Source organism: Hermetia illucens, chromosome 6 (assembly GCF_905115235.1).
Source record: "Hermetia illucens chromosome 6, iHerIll2.2.curated.20191125, whole genome shotgun sequence".
Lineage (NCBI taxonomy): Eukaryota > Metazoa > Arthropoda > Insecta > Diptera > Stratiomyidae > Hermetia > Hermetia illucens.
Window position 1 is genome coordinate 25552284 of NC_051854.1, and position 14517 is coordinate 25566800.

Sequence of the window (14517 nt, forward strand, 5' to 3'; positions counted from 1 at the left end):
AGCTACTCCATTGGAAAAGTGCTCCAGAAGAAAAAGAAAAAAAAAATAACAGGATTCTCTGGAAAAAGTTTGAGGAAAATTTACACATTTATTTTATTCATCCAGAGTGCAGGGGCGGGAAACTTTACAATTCCGCATTGCAAACAATTGCGAAAAGTAAAAAGTTTAAAATACGAGAATTTTCTTTAAGGGAAAGTGTACAGACGTACATACTCCCGAACACTTAATTTTTGCATAAATTTTCCTGGCTGCGAAGTTTAAGTGAAATGAAGATAGTAAGACACCTACATGTGTACATACGTACAGTTCTACATAGTCCATGGCTGTGCGGAACAATATTATTGTTTCTCCTACGTGAGCTTCGCCAACTTCGACCATATACGAGTAAGTGCAGGAATTATATGGGAGGCGCGTCACACTCAGAAGATAAAAATTCTTTGGGACTTGAGAAAATTGTGAATGATTATGAAAAAGAAGAAGTAACTTTTCGATTTACTTAAGAAACTCAAGAACTCACCTTGGAATATAGACATTTTTGGAGGAGCTCCGTATGTGTCGTTGAAGTGTTGTGTGTGTTTGTTGCGCTGGCTTTACAAGTGGTTTTGTCTGCAATAAAAGAAATATTGTTAATGATGAGTTTTGGAATATTAGGTAAACATAATGTGGAATAAAGATTGAATTTTGCTCAATAGCAATAAATAGTTTGGGGGGAGGAACTACTTACTCGAGAGGCGAGGGGCTTTGTCGGTTCAAAAAGTCGTCAAAAAGATCATTTACTTCCACTTTCGGAGGTAATATTTCACACTAATTATACCTCATGGTGTAGGTGTACATCCTATTCGATCATAAAGGAGAAGAAGGAAGGAGACTTTCCACGTCAGGTTGCTGTTAGGACTCCAGTAGGATCGCGTATGTTGATTTTTACAATTAGTCAGAAAACATTTGAGGAAGTGGCACTTAACTTTACGGACGATGAAGAGAAAATTGTCCTCTTCGGTATGAGCATCAATACATCATCTACCAATGAAGATGTAGTGCAACTACTCGGAAGATCATGGGAGAACGCACTATGCCCCAAACACGTCATCTGCATTAGGATTTTAGATTCCGAGCGCCTCGAAGGTTGCACTGACCTTTGTTGTGGCAGAAACTGCCCTGCATTTGGCAAGTCAACCGACAGAAGTGCCCCCAAACCATCTTTTCCCCCTTCTCTCCTGCAAAACGTATGTTTATCATATCCTATGAATATTTTCCCAGCCTCAGCCCCCCTTCTGTACGAAGATTTGGCCCAGTACTCCCAGTCTTCTTTTCCTTCCCAATACCTCCTCCCACCGTTCCTTTTTGTTATCCACTTTCATCAACAGCTGTGCCGCCTTCCAATTTAACCTTCTTAGAAGTCACTTAAACCATATTCTTCATGTTATGACCTACAAAATTCCTGTGCGTTATTTGACCAGTCCTCTCATGTCCTCTCTTACGTTGACCCTGATACCCATTATCATGCTCCCAAGTCTGATGCTCAGATCACCCGACCTTACTCCCCAGACTTTCACAAGCCTAATTAACTTTCGCACAGCGAGTTTCGAAGGCCTAAACTCAGCTCTGGCGAAAATCAGCTAGGTCCTCCTCCTCTGTTAATTAATGTGCTTCCAAGCATTCAGCACCTTCTATACCATTCTATCAGAAGTTACGTTCGCTCCTCCACTAAGTTCTTCCATTCTTACTCAGTCTAGATCTGGTAGAAGAGGCCATCAAACGCGAATGTCCGGAGATAACCAATTTCCGAATTGGTATCACCTCTGCGAACTTCCGAGGCCAAAAACTCGCTGTGGTGGAAGTTGCCGACCAATCCGCGAGGAAGCTTCTAAACAGCGGGAAAATAAAAATTGGTTGGGTGGTGTGTAGGATACGAATCCGGGCCGCCCCAACCAAATGTTACAGATGTTTAGATTATGGAGACACATCTGCAAACTGTCGGGGACCTGACAGAAGGGCAACAAGCCGTAAATGCGGTGAGGCAGGCCATAAAGCGAACATCTGCAATGAAAAGGAAAGCTGCATCCTATGCAGGGACCGTGCCGCGACAGATGAGAGCATTGCACACACTGCGGGATCGAGGCGGTGTCCAGTTTTCAGAGCAGAACTGGAAAGAGCTAGGATACGGTCAACATGATTCGCATCCTACAAATCAATATGCACCGCAGTGCAACCGCTCACGAGTTGCTAGCGCAGTTCGCTGTGGAGACCAAAGCTGATTTAGTACTCATCAGTGAGCAGTACCAAAACAAGGGCCCAGTTTCATAGCACCCTGACATATCAGGTACCGCTGGCAACTGGGTTCGGGACGGCACCCTCCTTAGGGTTCTTGCCCAAAGAGGAGGGGACGGCTTTGTCTGGATTCGGTGTTCAGATATAACGTTTTTTAGTGTCTATCTTACGCCGAATGAGACGATGCCGGGCTTTCGTCGGAGGCTTGATGCTTTGGAGGACGCTATCTTAGGCACGGATGGGCGGATCCTGGTCGGGGGTGACTTCAATGCTAGGGCACTTGAATGGGGTATGCTTTACACAGATTCCAGATGGAAACGAATTCTGGAAATGGCGGCAAGAACAGGACTGGTAGTTCTAAACACCGGATCCACCCCAACGTTCTGGCGCCCGGCTACGAGGGAAGCATTTCAGACGTAACCTTCGCGTCGGAATCACTGATGTCGCTGGTGGACGAGTGGCGAGTTCTGAAAGACTTATCGGCAAGTGACCACTGATACATTGCTTCCGAAATTGTAGACACAAACTCTCGGTGTGCGCCACCCCGGCGATCTTTCTGTGCATGGAACGTCGCGAAAGTGAACACCGGGAAGTCTGTCGAAACTCTGGGAACAAGTGGGACCACGCTGGAGGGTACTCCTGGGGGCGGTAGCGCCGCAGTTGACACTGTCGTAAATTCAATTATGAACTTGATAACGATAGTCTATGGAGTCTCCATGCCCAGGAAGGCATCGAGGCGCGGCAAACCTTCCATGTATTGGTGGACAGTGGAAATCGCAGAATCCCGGAAGGAGCGTCACAGGCTCCGCCGCTTAACACAACGTCTAGGCGACTGATAGGAGGCATGTTCTATAATGGCGGAGTATAAATCAGCCAAAAGGAGACTCCGCAGCCCAATAAACAAGAGCAAAGCTCGCTGCTGGCAAGATCTGGCCGACGAGGTATATGGGGATCCGTGGGGACTCGGTTACAAACTGGTAACCCGAAAAATCGGGGCTCTGCGGAAACCCTGTTCACTTAAGGCCGAGCAGATGGACCGCATTATAAGGGCACTATTTCCTGCGCACCCCGTATGGGATGATGACGTCGGCGCGGAGAGCGCAGATGACTGTCCACTTTTCTCTATAAAAGAGTTGGAACAGGCAGTCCTCTCTATGAAAAACTAAAAAGGCGCCAGAACCCGCTTGTATCCCCGCAGAGGTATACAAACTGGTATTCCAACACCGGCCAGACCTACTGCTCGGCGCATTCAACGCTTGCCTGAAAGAGGGCATTTTCCCTGCTCGTTGGTAGGTTGCGAGGCTTGCGTTGATCCATAAAGGGAAAGGCGACCCTGAATTGCCGTCTTCATACCGCCCACTATGTATGCTTGACACTGCTGGGAAAGTGCTCGAAAAGCTCATCAGAAGTAAACCCGCTGAAGCGATATGCGCTGCCGGAGATTTATCTCCCCGGCTGTTTGGTTTTAGAGCAGGAAAATCCACAATTGGCAAGATCATTGTCTTGTACAGTAAGAGCTTTGACTCTATGGTGAGACGTTTCGAGCCGAACAGTTTTTGTAAGCTGAAATAGGCTCTGTTGGCTGTCAACAACCATGCGCGGATTTCATCATCGTAGCTATTATCGGTTGTGATTTTCGACCCTAAATTGGAGAAATTATCAACGGTCTCAAAGTTGTAGTCTCCTATCTTTATTTTTCCCATTTGACAAGTGCGGTTTGATGTTGTTGGTTGGTTGGCTTTTGGTGTTGATGTTGTCACCATATATTTTGTCTTGTCTTCATTGATGTGCAGCCCAAGATATCGCGCCGCCTGCTCAATCTGGATGAAGATAGTTTGTATGTCGATATCGTCAGCATAGGCCAGTAGTTGGGTGGACTTAAAGAGGATCGTACCTCTTGCATTTACCTCAGCATCACAGATCACTTTGCTCGAGGGCCAGGTTAAAGAGGATGCATGATAAGGCATCCCCTTGTCGTAGACCGTTGTTAATGTCGAATGGTCTTGAGAGTGATTATACTGATTTTATCTGCCCTCGCACATTGGTCAGGGTCAGCCTAGTCAGTCTTATCGATTTCGTTGGGGTACCGAATTCTCTCATGGCCATTGGGAGGACCACTGGAGAAAAATCTACTGGAAAACACACGTCGAGAACATATTCCTAGCAAGCTGAGATCAGCTTATGCGGATTTTACTGTGGAATCTCTATGTCATCTTTGGAGGTGTTTCTAGTATTAAGTAATCTTCAGCTTCACACGTACATGTAGGCAAGGAAAGCAATCTTCAGAATGTCCAGGGTATCAGCGATTCGGAACAACATTGACATTATTTCCAGCATGGATACTACGGTTTCCAGGCCGTGTTGAATTAGAAAAGAATGAGGCAGCGGCTGAACTCGCCAGGAAAGAAGGAGAACCTTTCATCAAAATCAGCAAGGGATTGATGGTCATGACAATAAGGAAAAAGAGGGATGGATGAAGGAATTATACTGGGCGAACTCACCAGGAATGGAAGAGTCGAGGGTTGAGTGGGATGAGTGAGATATATCAAACAAAGCACAAAGTACCAAAGTTATTCAGGGTCGCAGGATTAACTGAACCGGGGTAGGAAAAGCAGCTGCAAGCATGGCATTTTTATAAAAAATTAAGCCCGGGACAAATTCAGAAACTACTACACTCCGTAATCACAGCCATTCATCTGTATTGGGGTCTGCATTCCAAAAATACTACCACAGGTTCCACAGGCCTGAAGCCGGATCGGCTACCTAAATTTTTTAGGTATTAGATACTTCGAAAAGCCTGACAGTTACAAACAGATACATATACTGAACTAGTGAAGAAGCCTAAGGACTGTATAGAACCATAAATCTAACGAATCCCTGACGACTGCCATAAAATACTAATTTATGTATATTTCTAAGATACAATGGTAATCTAAATTTCACACATCGTTCAAGCATCAAATTTCATGGAACCAAATTTCTTTGATAAAAATATTTAGATTCTATCAAAGCCTCAATAAATCAATAGGAGTTTCTCAAAACACCTCGACAAAATATGACAGCATTGCTTGTAGTTTTCGAAAAAAAGATTTCAAAACTCTCTCAGAGATAACATCTACCGCCTACCACCCCACACATGTGTGTATGTAAATATTCATATATCTTGTTGAAATCGTAAAAATTTATTTCAGTTATTTTAAAAACGCGAAAAGCTCTTACAACACCCATCGCCTTCCCAGTAATGGAAGTTTACGTTAATAGATAGCGAGTTTGAATGCTATATGATGTTGGAATGCGAAATTTATGGTTGCATCGCGAATGTTATCCACATCTGTTGGTACACATGCCCATTCACGTATGTGTTGCATATGTGCTTGCGGATCTGGAAATATCCATTTCAGATTTGTTTGCATGTAAGCTTGTCTAAATTGATTTCTGATTGAGTTTTGAGATGTTTGATGGAGTGATCGATTTCAGGTAGTACCTGTAGTTGGTATGTTGCACGTAGCAGGTAATATGAATGTTTGACATTTTATCAAAATTATTATTGGAATAAAAGTGAATATGTAACAAATTTATGAGAGCACACGTTTAGCGTTTGATTTCAAGGAGCTTCATTTGAAGATGAACGTGAACGAGTTAGTGGAAATAAAAGTGTGCATACAATGAATACACATTTTGAATTAGATTTGGGTCAATTTTGATACCACGGGATAGTAACGTGCATGTAGTATCTTAGTGGGAGTATCTATCATAGTAAAAATAGAAAGCAAGGTGAAAAATAAGAAAAAAAATGTCGAGGTCCTTACTGGTAATAGCAGATGGTCAATTAGCCTCTTTTGGAGTGAATTTGGTAGCTAGTCTTCTACATAAGTGTGAAGCAAAGAGGAGTATCTTCTTAAATGAGAACGTATTTCGGAAATTAGTTCTTTCCTCAGTCTTCAAGGATCTCTTTGTCCTTTCCTGTTTTCCCACTTATTACTATTTTTCGCCTTGTTTTATTCACAGGAGGATATAAACACCGAGGAAGGGAACAACTGACTCCCGAAATACGATACCTAACAAAGAAAATTGTAGCCAAAAAGACAGATTTTTCTTTTTTTTACTCTTGAATAATATATGGATTTGCCATATACGGTTTAACTTACAGAAAGTTGGCGCAAGTAGAGGATGCGTGACACGAGGTCAAAATTTTAGTAAGAAACATATTAGGACTAAAGCTCATGGGCTGTCTCCGCCATACGCGAAACGAATTGTGATTTCAGTCACTGCTTAATCCGAGAGAAATTAAGGATCCCCATTCCAGATAGGATAAGTCAAATGGAGCACACTATCTAAAGTTTGACGTACTGAAGGCATGCCTTCTGTTCACTCCTTTGCGTATAGAGAATTCGCTCAGTCTCAGTTTTCAATGTACTTCAGTTTCATTATAACCACGATTGTGCAAGTGACAAGCCTACGAAAGCAGGGCAACACAAAGACTAACCTGACAGACTGGCTCGCCAAGGTTTTGAATCCTCAGTAGCGGGACCAGAACCAGCTTTTGGCATCCGGCCTTCTACTGTCAAGTCTATTCTGAAAGGGGAAATGGCAAGGATTCACGACGCCAAATGGAAAAATTTTAGCTTCTGCCGGCAGGTGAAAACTTTTTTGGCGGAACCCGGGACCGCTAGAGTGGCATTTTTGTTGTGCCTTAAGAAGTGGGACATAAAAGCCCTTAACGGGAGACTGCCTCTTCAACTACTACATGGAACAAATCGGAGTGGTGGTCTGCGCAAAAAAGTGAAAAGGTGAAGAGAATGGTTGAGGCAGCTGGCGAAATTCACATAGCGACAATCCCGGAGAGAGGATGAAGAAGCCTGAAGAAAGGTGGCAGCCCGACAAAAAAAAAAGAAATTGGAGGACGATACGACCGTAAATTATTATCATCTCCAAACGAGTCGAATGACTAGACGCCAACGGTGGTAGGAGAGTGAAAGCAGACCCAGAACTCACCAATTTGAGAGTTAATGTTTGCCGCATGAGACGGTTTTTGAAAGGAGACCGTATGTTGGAGCTCAAGGAATCCAAGGGTATAACGGTGAACAAATTCTTGAGCCAAACACAAGACAGGAAGTTGAAATTAGTGCTAGTTGGTCAGAGATAATATATAATCTTGGAGGAGGTTAGCGAGGCCATGGAAAGGATTTCGAACTAAATGAACCTCAAGAATCAGTGATAAAACGTCGTTATCATTAGCCTACTAGTGGAAGCAGCACTTAAACTGTTGGTAGCAGGGAGATAAAGGACTGAGTTAGGTGGCTTCTTAGGGAGGAGATGGCGCTGAAAGGATGTCTTAGATTCCTTGACTTCGGTCACATCCAGAACGCATGGTCTAGCGTGGATGACAGGTCGAAATAATGCAAGAGATGCGGAGCTGACGACCACTTCAGTAAGGACTGTAAAGCAGACCCAAGATATCAATGTGACCATATTTAAAGGGTCATATCGAAGTCAATGTGATAGATCAAGCACCAAAAGGGCTAAGCGGCGCTGTGGGCTTGCAGAGAATAAGTCTCTCAAGAAATAACGCAACACCCGGAAGCAGGCACCATCAGAGCGAAAGGGAAATTAATTCACATATACAGCTGCCATTCTCCACCCACCACTACCATTGACGAGTATAAGCAAATGCTGAGTGATCTAGTTTTCAATGCAAAAGGACGTTGGTCGATAATCATAGCAGATGATTTTAATGCGTGGGCTCTTGAATGAGGCAGCTGAACGAAGAATGTAAGAGGACATGGCCTGCTCGAAGCATTGGCCGAGCTAGATGAGGTGTCTGTGAATGTTGGGAGATCATACACTTTTAAAGGAAGAGGCCTGAGATGCCTGTCAGGTAAAGAGGGGGACACGTTTCCTTTCCCGTTTGAGTCCGGTGTAGCCATAGAAAAAGTTACTAAGATCCCCTCAAGGGCAAAACTCGGTAGCGACGATCAAGAGGAGATGCATAGACAACTGCGGGGCCGCTTGAAAGAGGCCACTAGGAAGCTGTACGAAGCTGTCGATATAAACCCTCCCTGAGGAAAAGGCATAAGTTGGTGCTGCTTCCCAAACCCAGTAAGGCACCTGGAAATCGAGTATCATATCATCCGATGTGCCTGATAAATACGATAGGCAGAGTCATCTACAAGACATCTACAAGAGATTACAACCAATCGTCGAAAGCGGCAATGGCCTGTTGCCGCGCCAGCATGGATTTCCACGCGCCCATTCTACGATGAATGCAATAAGTACAGTGGTAAGTTTGGCAAAAGACGCATTGAATTGTGGTAGCTGCTGAGACGTGTTGGCACTGGATGTCAAAAATACATTCAATTCCGCCAACTAAGACTGAATTACAGACGCGTTGGCGAACATAGGTGCTCCTGGATGTTTGATGAGTTTGGTCGGGAACTCATGTATGTCATATATAATGGACTGTTTGCGCTTCCAGTCCCAGGCTTTGTTGATGACCTGGCTGTAGTTGCTGCAGCAAGCGGAGTTTGACGCATTGGGGACGGTGGGAGTTGAAAAGGCCGGTTTGACTCTGGCGAATGAGAAAACGGAAGCGGTCTTAATAACGAACCGTAGAAAGGAAAATACCGTGAAAATAGATGCAGGTGGACATAGTGTCATCCAAGTACTTGGGGCTGATAATTGAAGCCAAACTGAGCCGGCTGAGAGTCAAAAGGCAGCTAGTGTCACCGCGGCACTTACAAGAATGCTGCCGAATGTCAATGGCCGAAATATTGTCAGAGGTTATTTTAGCCGAAGTGGTGCAGTTCATTCTGCTTTACACGTCGCCCGTGTGAACGGAGACCTTTGCAATCTCCCAGAGGAAGAATGAGATGAATTCTTTTTATCGGCTGATGGCTGTAAGAGCACCTTTATAATAACGTCGGATGAGGGAGTATTGGTGGTGGCGGGAATGATCTTAATCGACATTTTGCCGAATGAAATGAGTGTGCTTCACCATGCGAAAATATAGAGGGCACAGAGAACGTGGTCAGAGTAACATGGTCTTTGGGATGAGTCGTCGGAACTTCGATGGATGCAAAGACTGTTTCCCAACATTGGGGTATAACTTGAGCAGAAACACGGAGAAACCACCACATTACTAAGTTGCTCACGGGACACGGTGATTGCTACAGGCAGTATTTGTACCGCAAGAGATATTTTATTAATAGTGTATGGAGTGCTTTGTAATAAAGTGTAATCCCAGTAGATCCTGCTTTAAATTTAATAATCAAAAGCTTTATATATTGGAGAAAGAGGTTCTCCAAAATTCGCCAAATTGTCTTGTATCCAGTGGCACATCGGCGGATCCAAAGAGAGAAAGAAAATGATCAAGTGCTGAGGAGGAGCGTGAGCCCAGAGACTGTAGCTTGAGAGATGCTGAAGTCAATGGAATACTGTCATACAGTTTCCTCCTCAACTGTAAAAATAGAGAACGAGCTGAAGGAAGTAAAGAGAAGGGAAGCTCAAAGGTCAAGGAGCACGAATGCCTAAAGCCCAACTCACTTCACGAAGTGATACCTAAATGACGGCCTCGTGGTGCTGGCGATGGAGAAACCACTCTAGCTCAGATGCTCGCCGGGTGGTTGAGCTGAAACTCACGTATTTTCTAAAATTTGTATATTTTCGTGAACGCAAAAAAAAAAAAAAAAAAAATTAAGACAAAACCAAGCTCATGAGGAGAAAAAAGATATCAATTAGACAAAATCTACCTTCCTGAGATTAACTAATTTAGGAGCCTATCTTGATGCATACCTCCTGCCAACCTTGATAATAATGGAAGCGAAAATGAAGAGGTATTAGGTGATCTGGGAGAGTCGAACTGCAGATGCTCAACTTGCCGTAGCGACTCTTCTCGAAGAGTGCGGAGTATTGAACGATATCCTAGATTTTATATTACAGGCACATCGACTTCGCAATAGGCAAGAACAGTTCTAGACCCCGAGCTGCGATCCTCGAGTGACGCATCAAAATGGTTGCCAGAATTAAGAAAACACACGCTGCAGTGGAACTTAAAGTTGGCAACAGAGAGAAGAATGACAAGGGCACCCCTGGACCGAGTTTTGAAGCCTGATTCAAATGTGGACTGCAATTGGTACAGAGAGGATCTGAAAGCACCTGGGTAACATATGTCTACAGAGCAAGAAGTATGCAGATAGCAACAAAGAAACGACAAATCATCTGCTTGAAGTGCCCTTCCCAGGCAGGATCCAAAATCACAGCTCAGGACCGAGATTCATATATATCATAGTATACCGCTAATAGACTGGGCTACGCTTTTTCCCAGTGATTTGTAACGCAACAAGACAGCGTACAATCATTCGCTAATAATCGATTGGGTTCCTTATATACTAGAGCGGTGGATGGTTCGACGAATGTTTATTAAGATGCCCTTTGACCGGTCCATAGAGAGCCTAGCCGTAATAATTATCAATAAGTTTAGAACATAGTACGTAAACGTTTGAGCGCAATTTTGAAAAACATCCACTGTTGGTTTTTCCGAAACAGACGTGAGCACTAAGAAAACTCGACTAGTTATGGTCATTAGAAACGCTAAGGAGGTAGCGGCATCCACCTTATCAGGATTGCAAATTCGGCTGGTACAAACAGTTAAGCACTGAGGAGCACATCTTGATTTCAAACTAATCTGAAAGCATTATATTGAGAAACAATGTCAGAAATAGTGAAGACTGCAGTGGGCAAGAAAGACCTAATATATGCATGTATCGTCTGATGGCCGAGAAGGAAGCTAGTAGCCCAGAGCCAAAGGATTGGCTGCCTACGTATTTCAGGAGCGTGGAGAACGACGCCCTCTGCGATTTTCGGGGTGATACTAAGTCTACGTCCTATTCATTTGGAGGTGGAATTGAATTAATACAATTCTACGGTCATGTGCCTATCTGAAAATTCTTGATCAAACATTAAGTGGCTCTGATGCCCATTGTAGTAATTTCCAGGTTCCCCTAAGAAGACACTTTGCTATAACTAAGAAAAGAAAAGAATAGTCGGTAAATAGTCACGAGGAGAAAACAGATATGATAATCCTCCCATGTTCAAGGAAAACTCATTATCAAATCATGGGACTAGACCGACTTCTTAAAAAAATGAATTTTATTGGTGATAAAACTACACCACGACTTCAATCTGCTCCCACATGAAAGTCCTGAGTTTTAATATGAGTACCTGCTGTATAGGCATAATCCCAAGATCTTCTTCGGATACGGTTTAATTTAGAGATCACAATCAGAGCTCCGTAGTGATTAGCACTGCGGTAGTGGTTTGGATTGAGTGCAGGCTCAGCATTCATAGTAGTGGATGCGAGGTCCATCTAATACATGTGTCGCAAATGTAGGGTACAATGGTCGCAGCTCCATTCTACCCTACAACCACGATGAGACTCCTATAAGGAAACGAATCGCAAATAACCCAGCCTAGAGACTATCCTCCATGAATTCTCCTAGAATATATGCTCCTGGAGGATAATCCTAATTCCCATGGTACCTTCGATGAGGCTTCATGGCAAAGGCCACTGAAGATGAGCCTTATAATCTGCTTCGATAATCAACTAGTGTCAATAATACCAAATAGCAACAGCATAACAAGCTATGATAATTTACGTGGAGCTGCTTCCAGTTAGTGCTCAAAATTGTTCGACTGAACAAACTGATGTGGTGGCAAGGGCATCCGAACACTATGGGCAGTAAGAAGGCTGAGATACTGATTTAGCTCCACGATTGTGGGATCAGAATCAGCAAATTTTGTTTTGCCTACGTTGGTTGCGTGTTTTCTGGTCGGCGGCCTGAGGGCACCCCGTTAGGTGAAGCTAAAGCCTGCTCAGTGACTTGCTCCTTCTTTAGTTTCTCTTTGACCGTTCTCCAGGAGCTTCGCTGCTATATGATAAGATCCAGAAATTCCTCCATTTTTGTTATGCCATTTTTAGCATCTATGGAAACATTACGTTGGAGGATGGCGATGTTTAACACTGCTCCAGATTTATTGAGTAGACTCTCTTCATATAAACTTGTCCTCCGAATGAAGTCCAGTCTTTCCGGTGAGATGATTTGCGTCGGCAACTGGTTGACGGTTGCATCAATATCTTTTCTCGGCAAGAGTAAATTATGCAGCTCAAACCTCGTTAACTTTTTTTCATTTCAGTTGCGAGAACCAGTGGACGTGCTATATTACCACTCCTCCAAAAAATTTTGGCTGTTACCGGTTAGGTCGTTGGAATTGTAATTGCTGATATTGTTGTTGAATTTGTTAACATTTAGTCTTCTCCCTCTCTCTCTGATAGAAAATGATCGCCATGATTATTTATGCAAACAGGAAGGTCACGCAGGAGTTAACACATACCTTTATTAGAGTTTTTGTCCAGAACCAGCGTCATTTTATTCCGCATCGGCTTATCTAGTGATCGCTGTGTTATAATGGGAATTAATATGACACAGGGATAATAGGGATGCTAGCTCACCCTGGACCTTAGGTTAGGAGCAGCAGATATGCTACCTATCGATTAGATATCAGGTTTAGAAGATACAGGGGAACAACTACGATCTGTCTTTCTCTGAAGTTAGTATGGAAAGACTGGTTCAAAGGTGGTTTGAAGAGCCGTTGATTCAATTTTCTCAGTTAATCACACTAAAGCGGAGTTGAATGGTCTTCCGAAATTTGCCCGTGTACTTCAGGCTGTCGATTCAGGAAGCCTGTCGGTAGCTGGGGTATGATTAGAGCCACAAGTGTAACATACTCATTCTGAACAACAACCAGGCGGCTATTAGAGTTTTGTACTGATCAGCGACGGTTGGTGGGGCAGTAGAGGGATGCGCTGAACAATATTGGCAGCAAAGTCAACCCCCTTGAAGCTCTCGGTTATAGGAACATAAAAGGGGAATGGTCAGATTGACTGGGCTCTGCGTTCGACAGTCCCGCTGTAAGCGCAGTTGACTTCTTGATGGCGACTATGAAGGAATGAGTATACTTGCGCTATTCGATTGACCTCAGATGGGGAAAGCTTACCACCTGTGTTAAGTCGAGGGAGATTGGGCCACCCTACAACGAAACCCATCGTGAGAGCTTTTACAACAGTTCGTACGAGGCACTGGTCTATGGCCGTCTGACTCGAATGCACTACAATTTACATTGTCGAAGTTGCAGAGAAGAGGAGATATTTTCAGGCACTTCCCGAGGAGGCTAGGTAAACAATTCTTTGGGAACGTAACAGACATCGCCGGTTGTCGACCGCTGGTGGGAGGAGGCTGGAATCCCTCGTAAATGTTACCAGTTGGTTCTGTAGATCTGAGTCTGCTGGATTCCGTTCCCCTCGTCCTTCTCATAGCAGTGACAGCGCTAATTCGTCTCCTTGAGCCAACCATTGATACCTATCTACTATCACGGAAGAGACTCCAAATACGAAGGGCTGCCACCTGGAGGCAGTCCATACATTCTCGAATCTCACATTACCAAACTTTTGCTGTAGCTTAGCATCGATTTACGCCTTTAGAAATTGCTGTCAACAAGCCGCACATAATTGTTGATATGCAATCGTACGTGACAATCTAAAAACTTTTAATCTTCAACACGTTCTTGAGTGGATGGATAATTTTTTTATCACAATTGCTCTATGCTGCAAAATCTTCAACATATCTCTCTCGATTACTGTGGTCATGCTAATATGAGATGGTTCCACTCTATTCAACCCTTTCACCTTCACAAAAGAAATCTCAAAGATTCATTTTACTCTTGCGTTATTCCACATGACATTCGGGGGTGTTGTAAAAGTCAATGATTTCCTTTGAATACCCTTGACTAGGTCTTATGAAAGATAGCACCCTCCCCAATGTTGGGACATCCTAAAATTCCAGTTCGTACTTCAAGTGCCTCTATCTATCGGAGCATATCGTCTGGATAGGTATAATTTCCTTCTTCTTGAATGCGTCATCAATGATTCCCGGAGCTGAAGAAGACGCGGGGGCATCCACTTCTATGATTTAAGAACTGTTGACGTATTCAATAACCGCCGACCTTGCATTATGAGGAGGTTTTTGAATAATTATCTGATGGTTGACTAGATTTTTCTCGCGCACACGAGTTCGTGGTCGGGATCTTCATAAATTGATAATTTATTTTGAATTCGATTTTAATCTGAATCTTTTGAGAGGGAAATGCGTGAAATTGTTGTTTATTCCGTTGTGGAATGTTGGACGATTTAGGTTT

General features: G+C 43.7%; 1 protein-coding gene across 6 annotated transcripts in view; it reads right to left on the minus strand.

Annotated features, from left to right (window-relative positions):
• Positions 1-14517, minus strand: part of LOC119660530 (mucin-5AC) — a 304327-nt gene that overhangs the window by 39411 nt on the left and 250399 nt on the right. For all 6 annotated transcript variants that reach the window (XM_038069154.1, XM_038069158.1, XM_038069157.1 and 3 more), the window contains one exon: positions 518-606. In XM_038069154.1, the coding sequence (XP_037925082.1) occupies positions 518-606 (89 nt within the window). The remainder of the gene's footprint in view (positions 1-517; positions 607-14517) is intronic.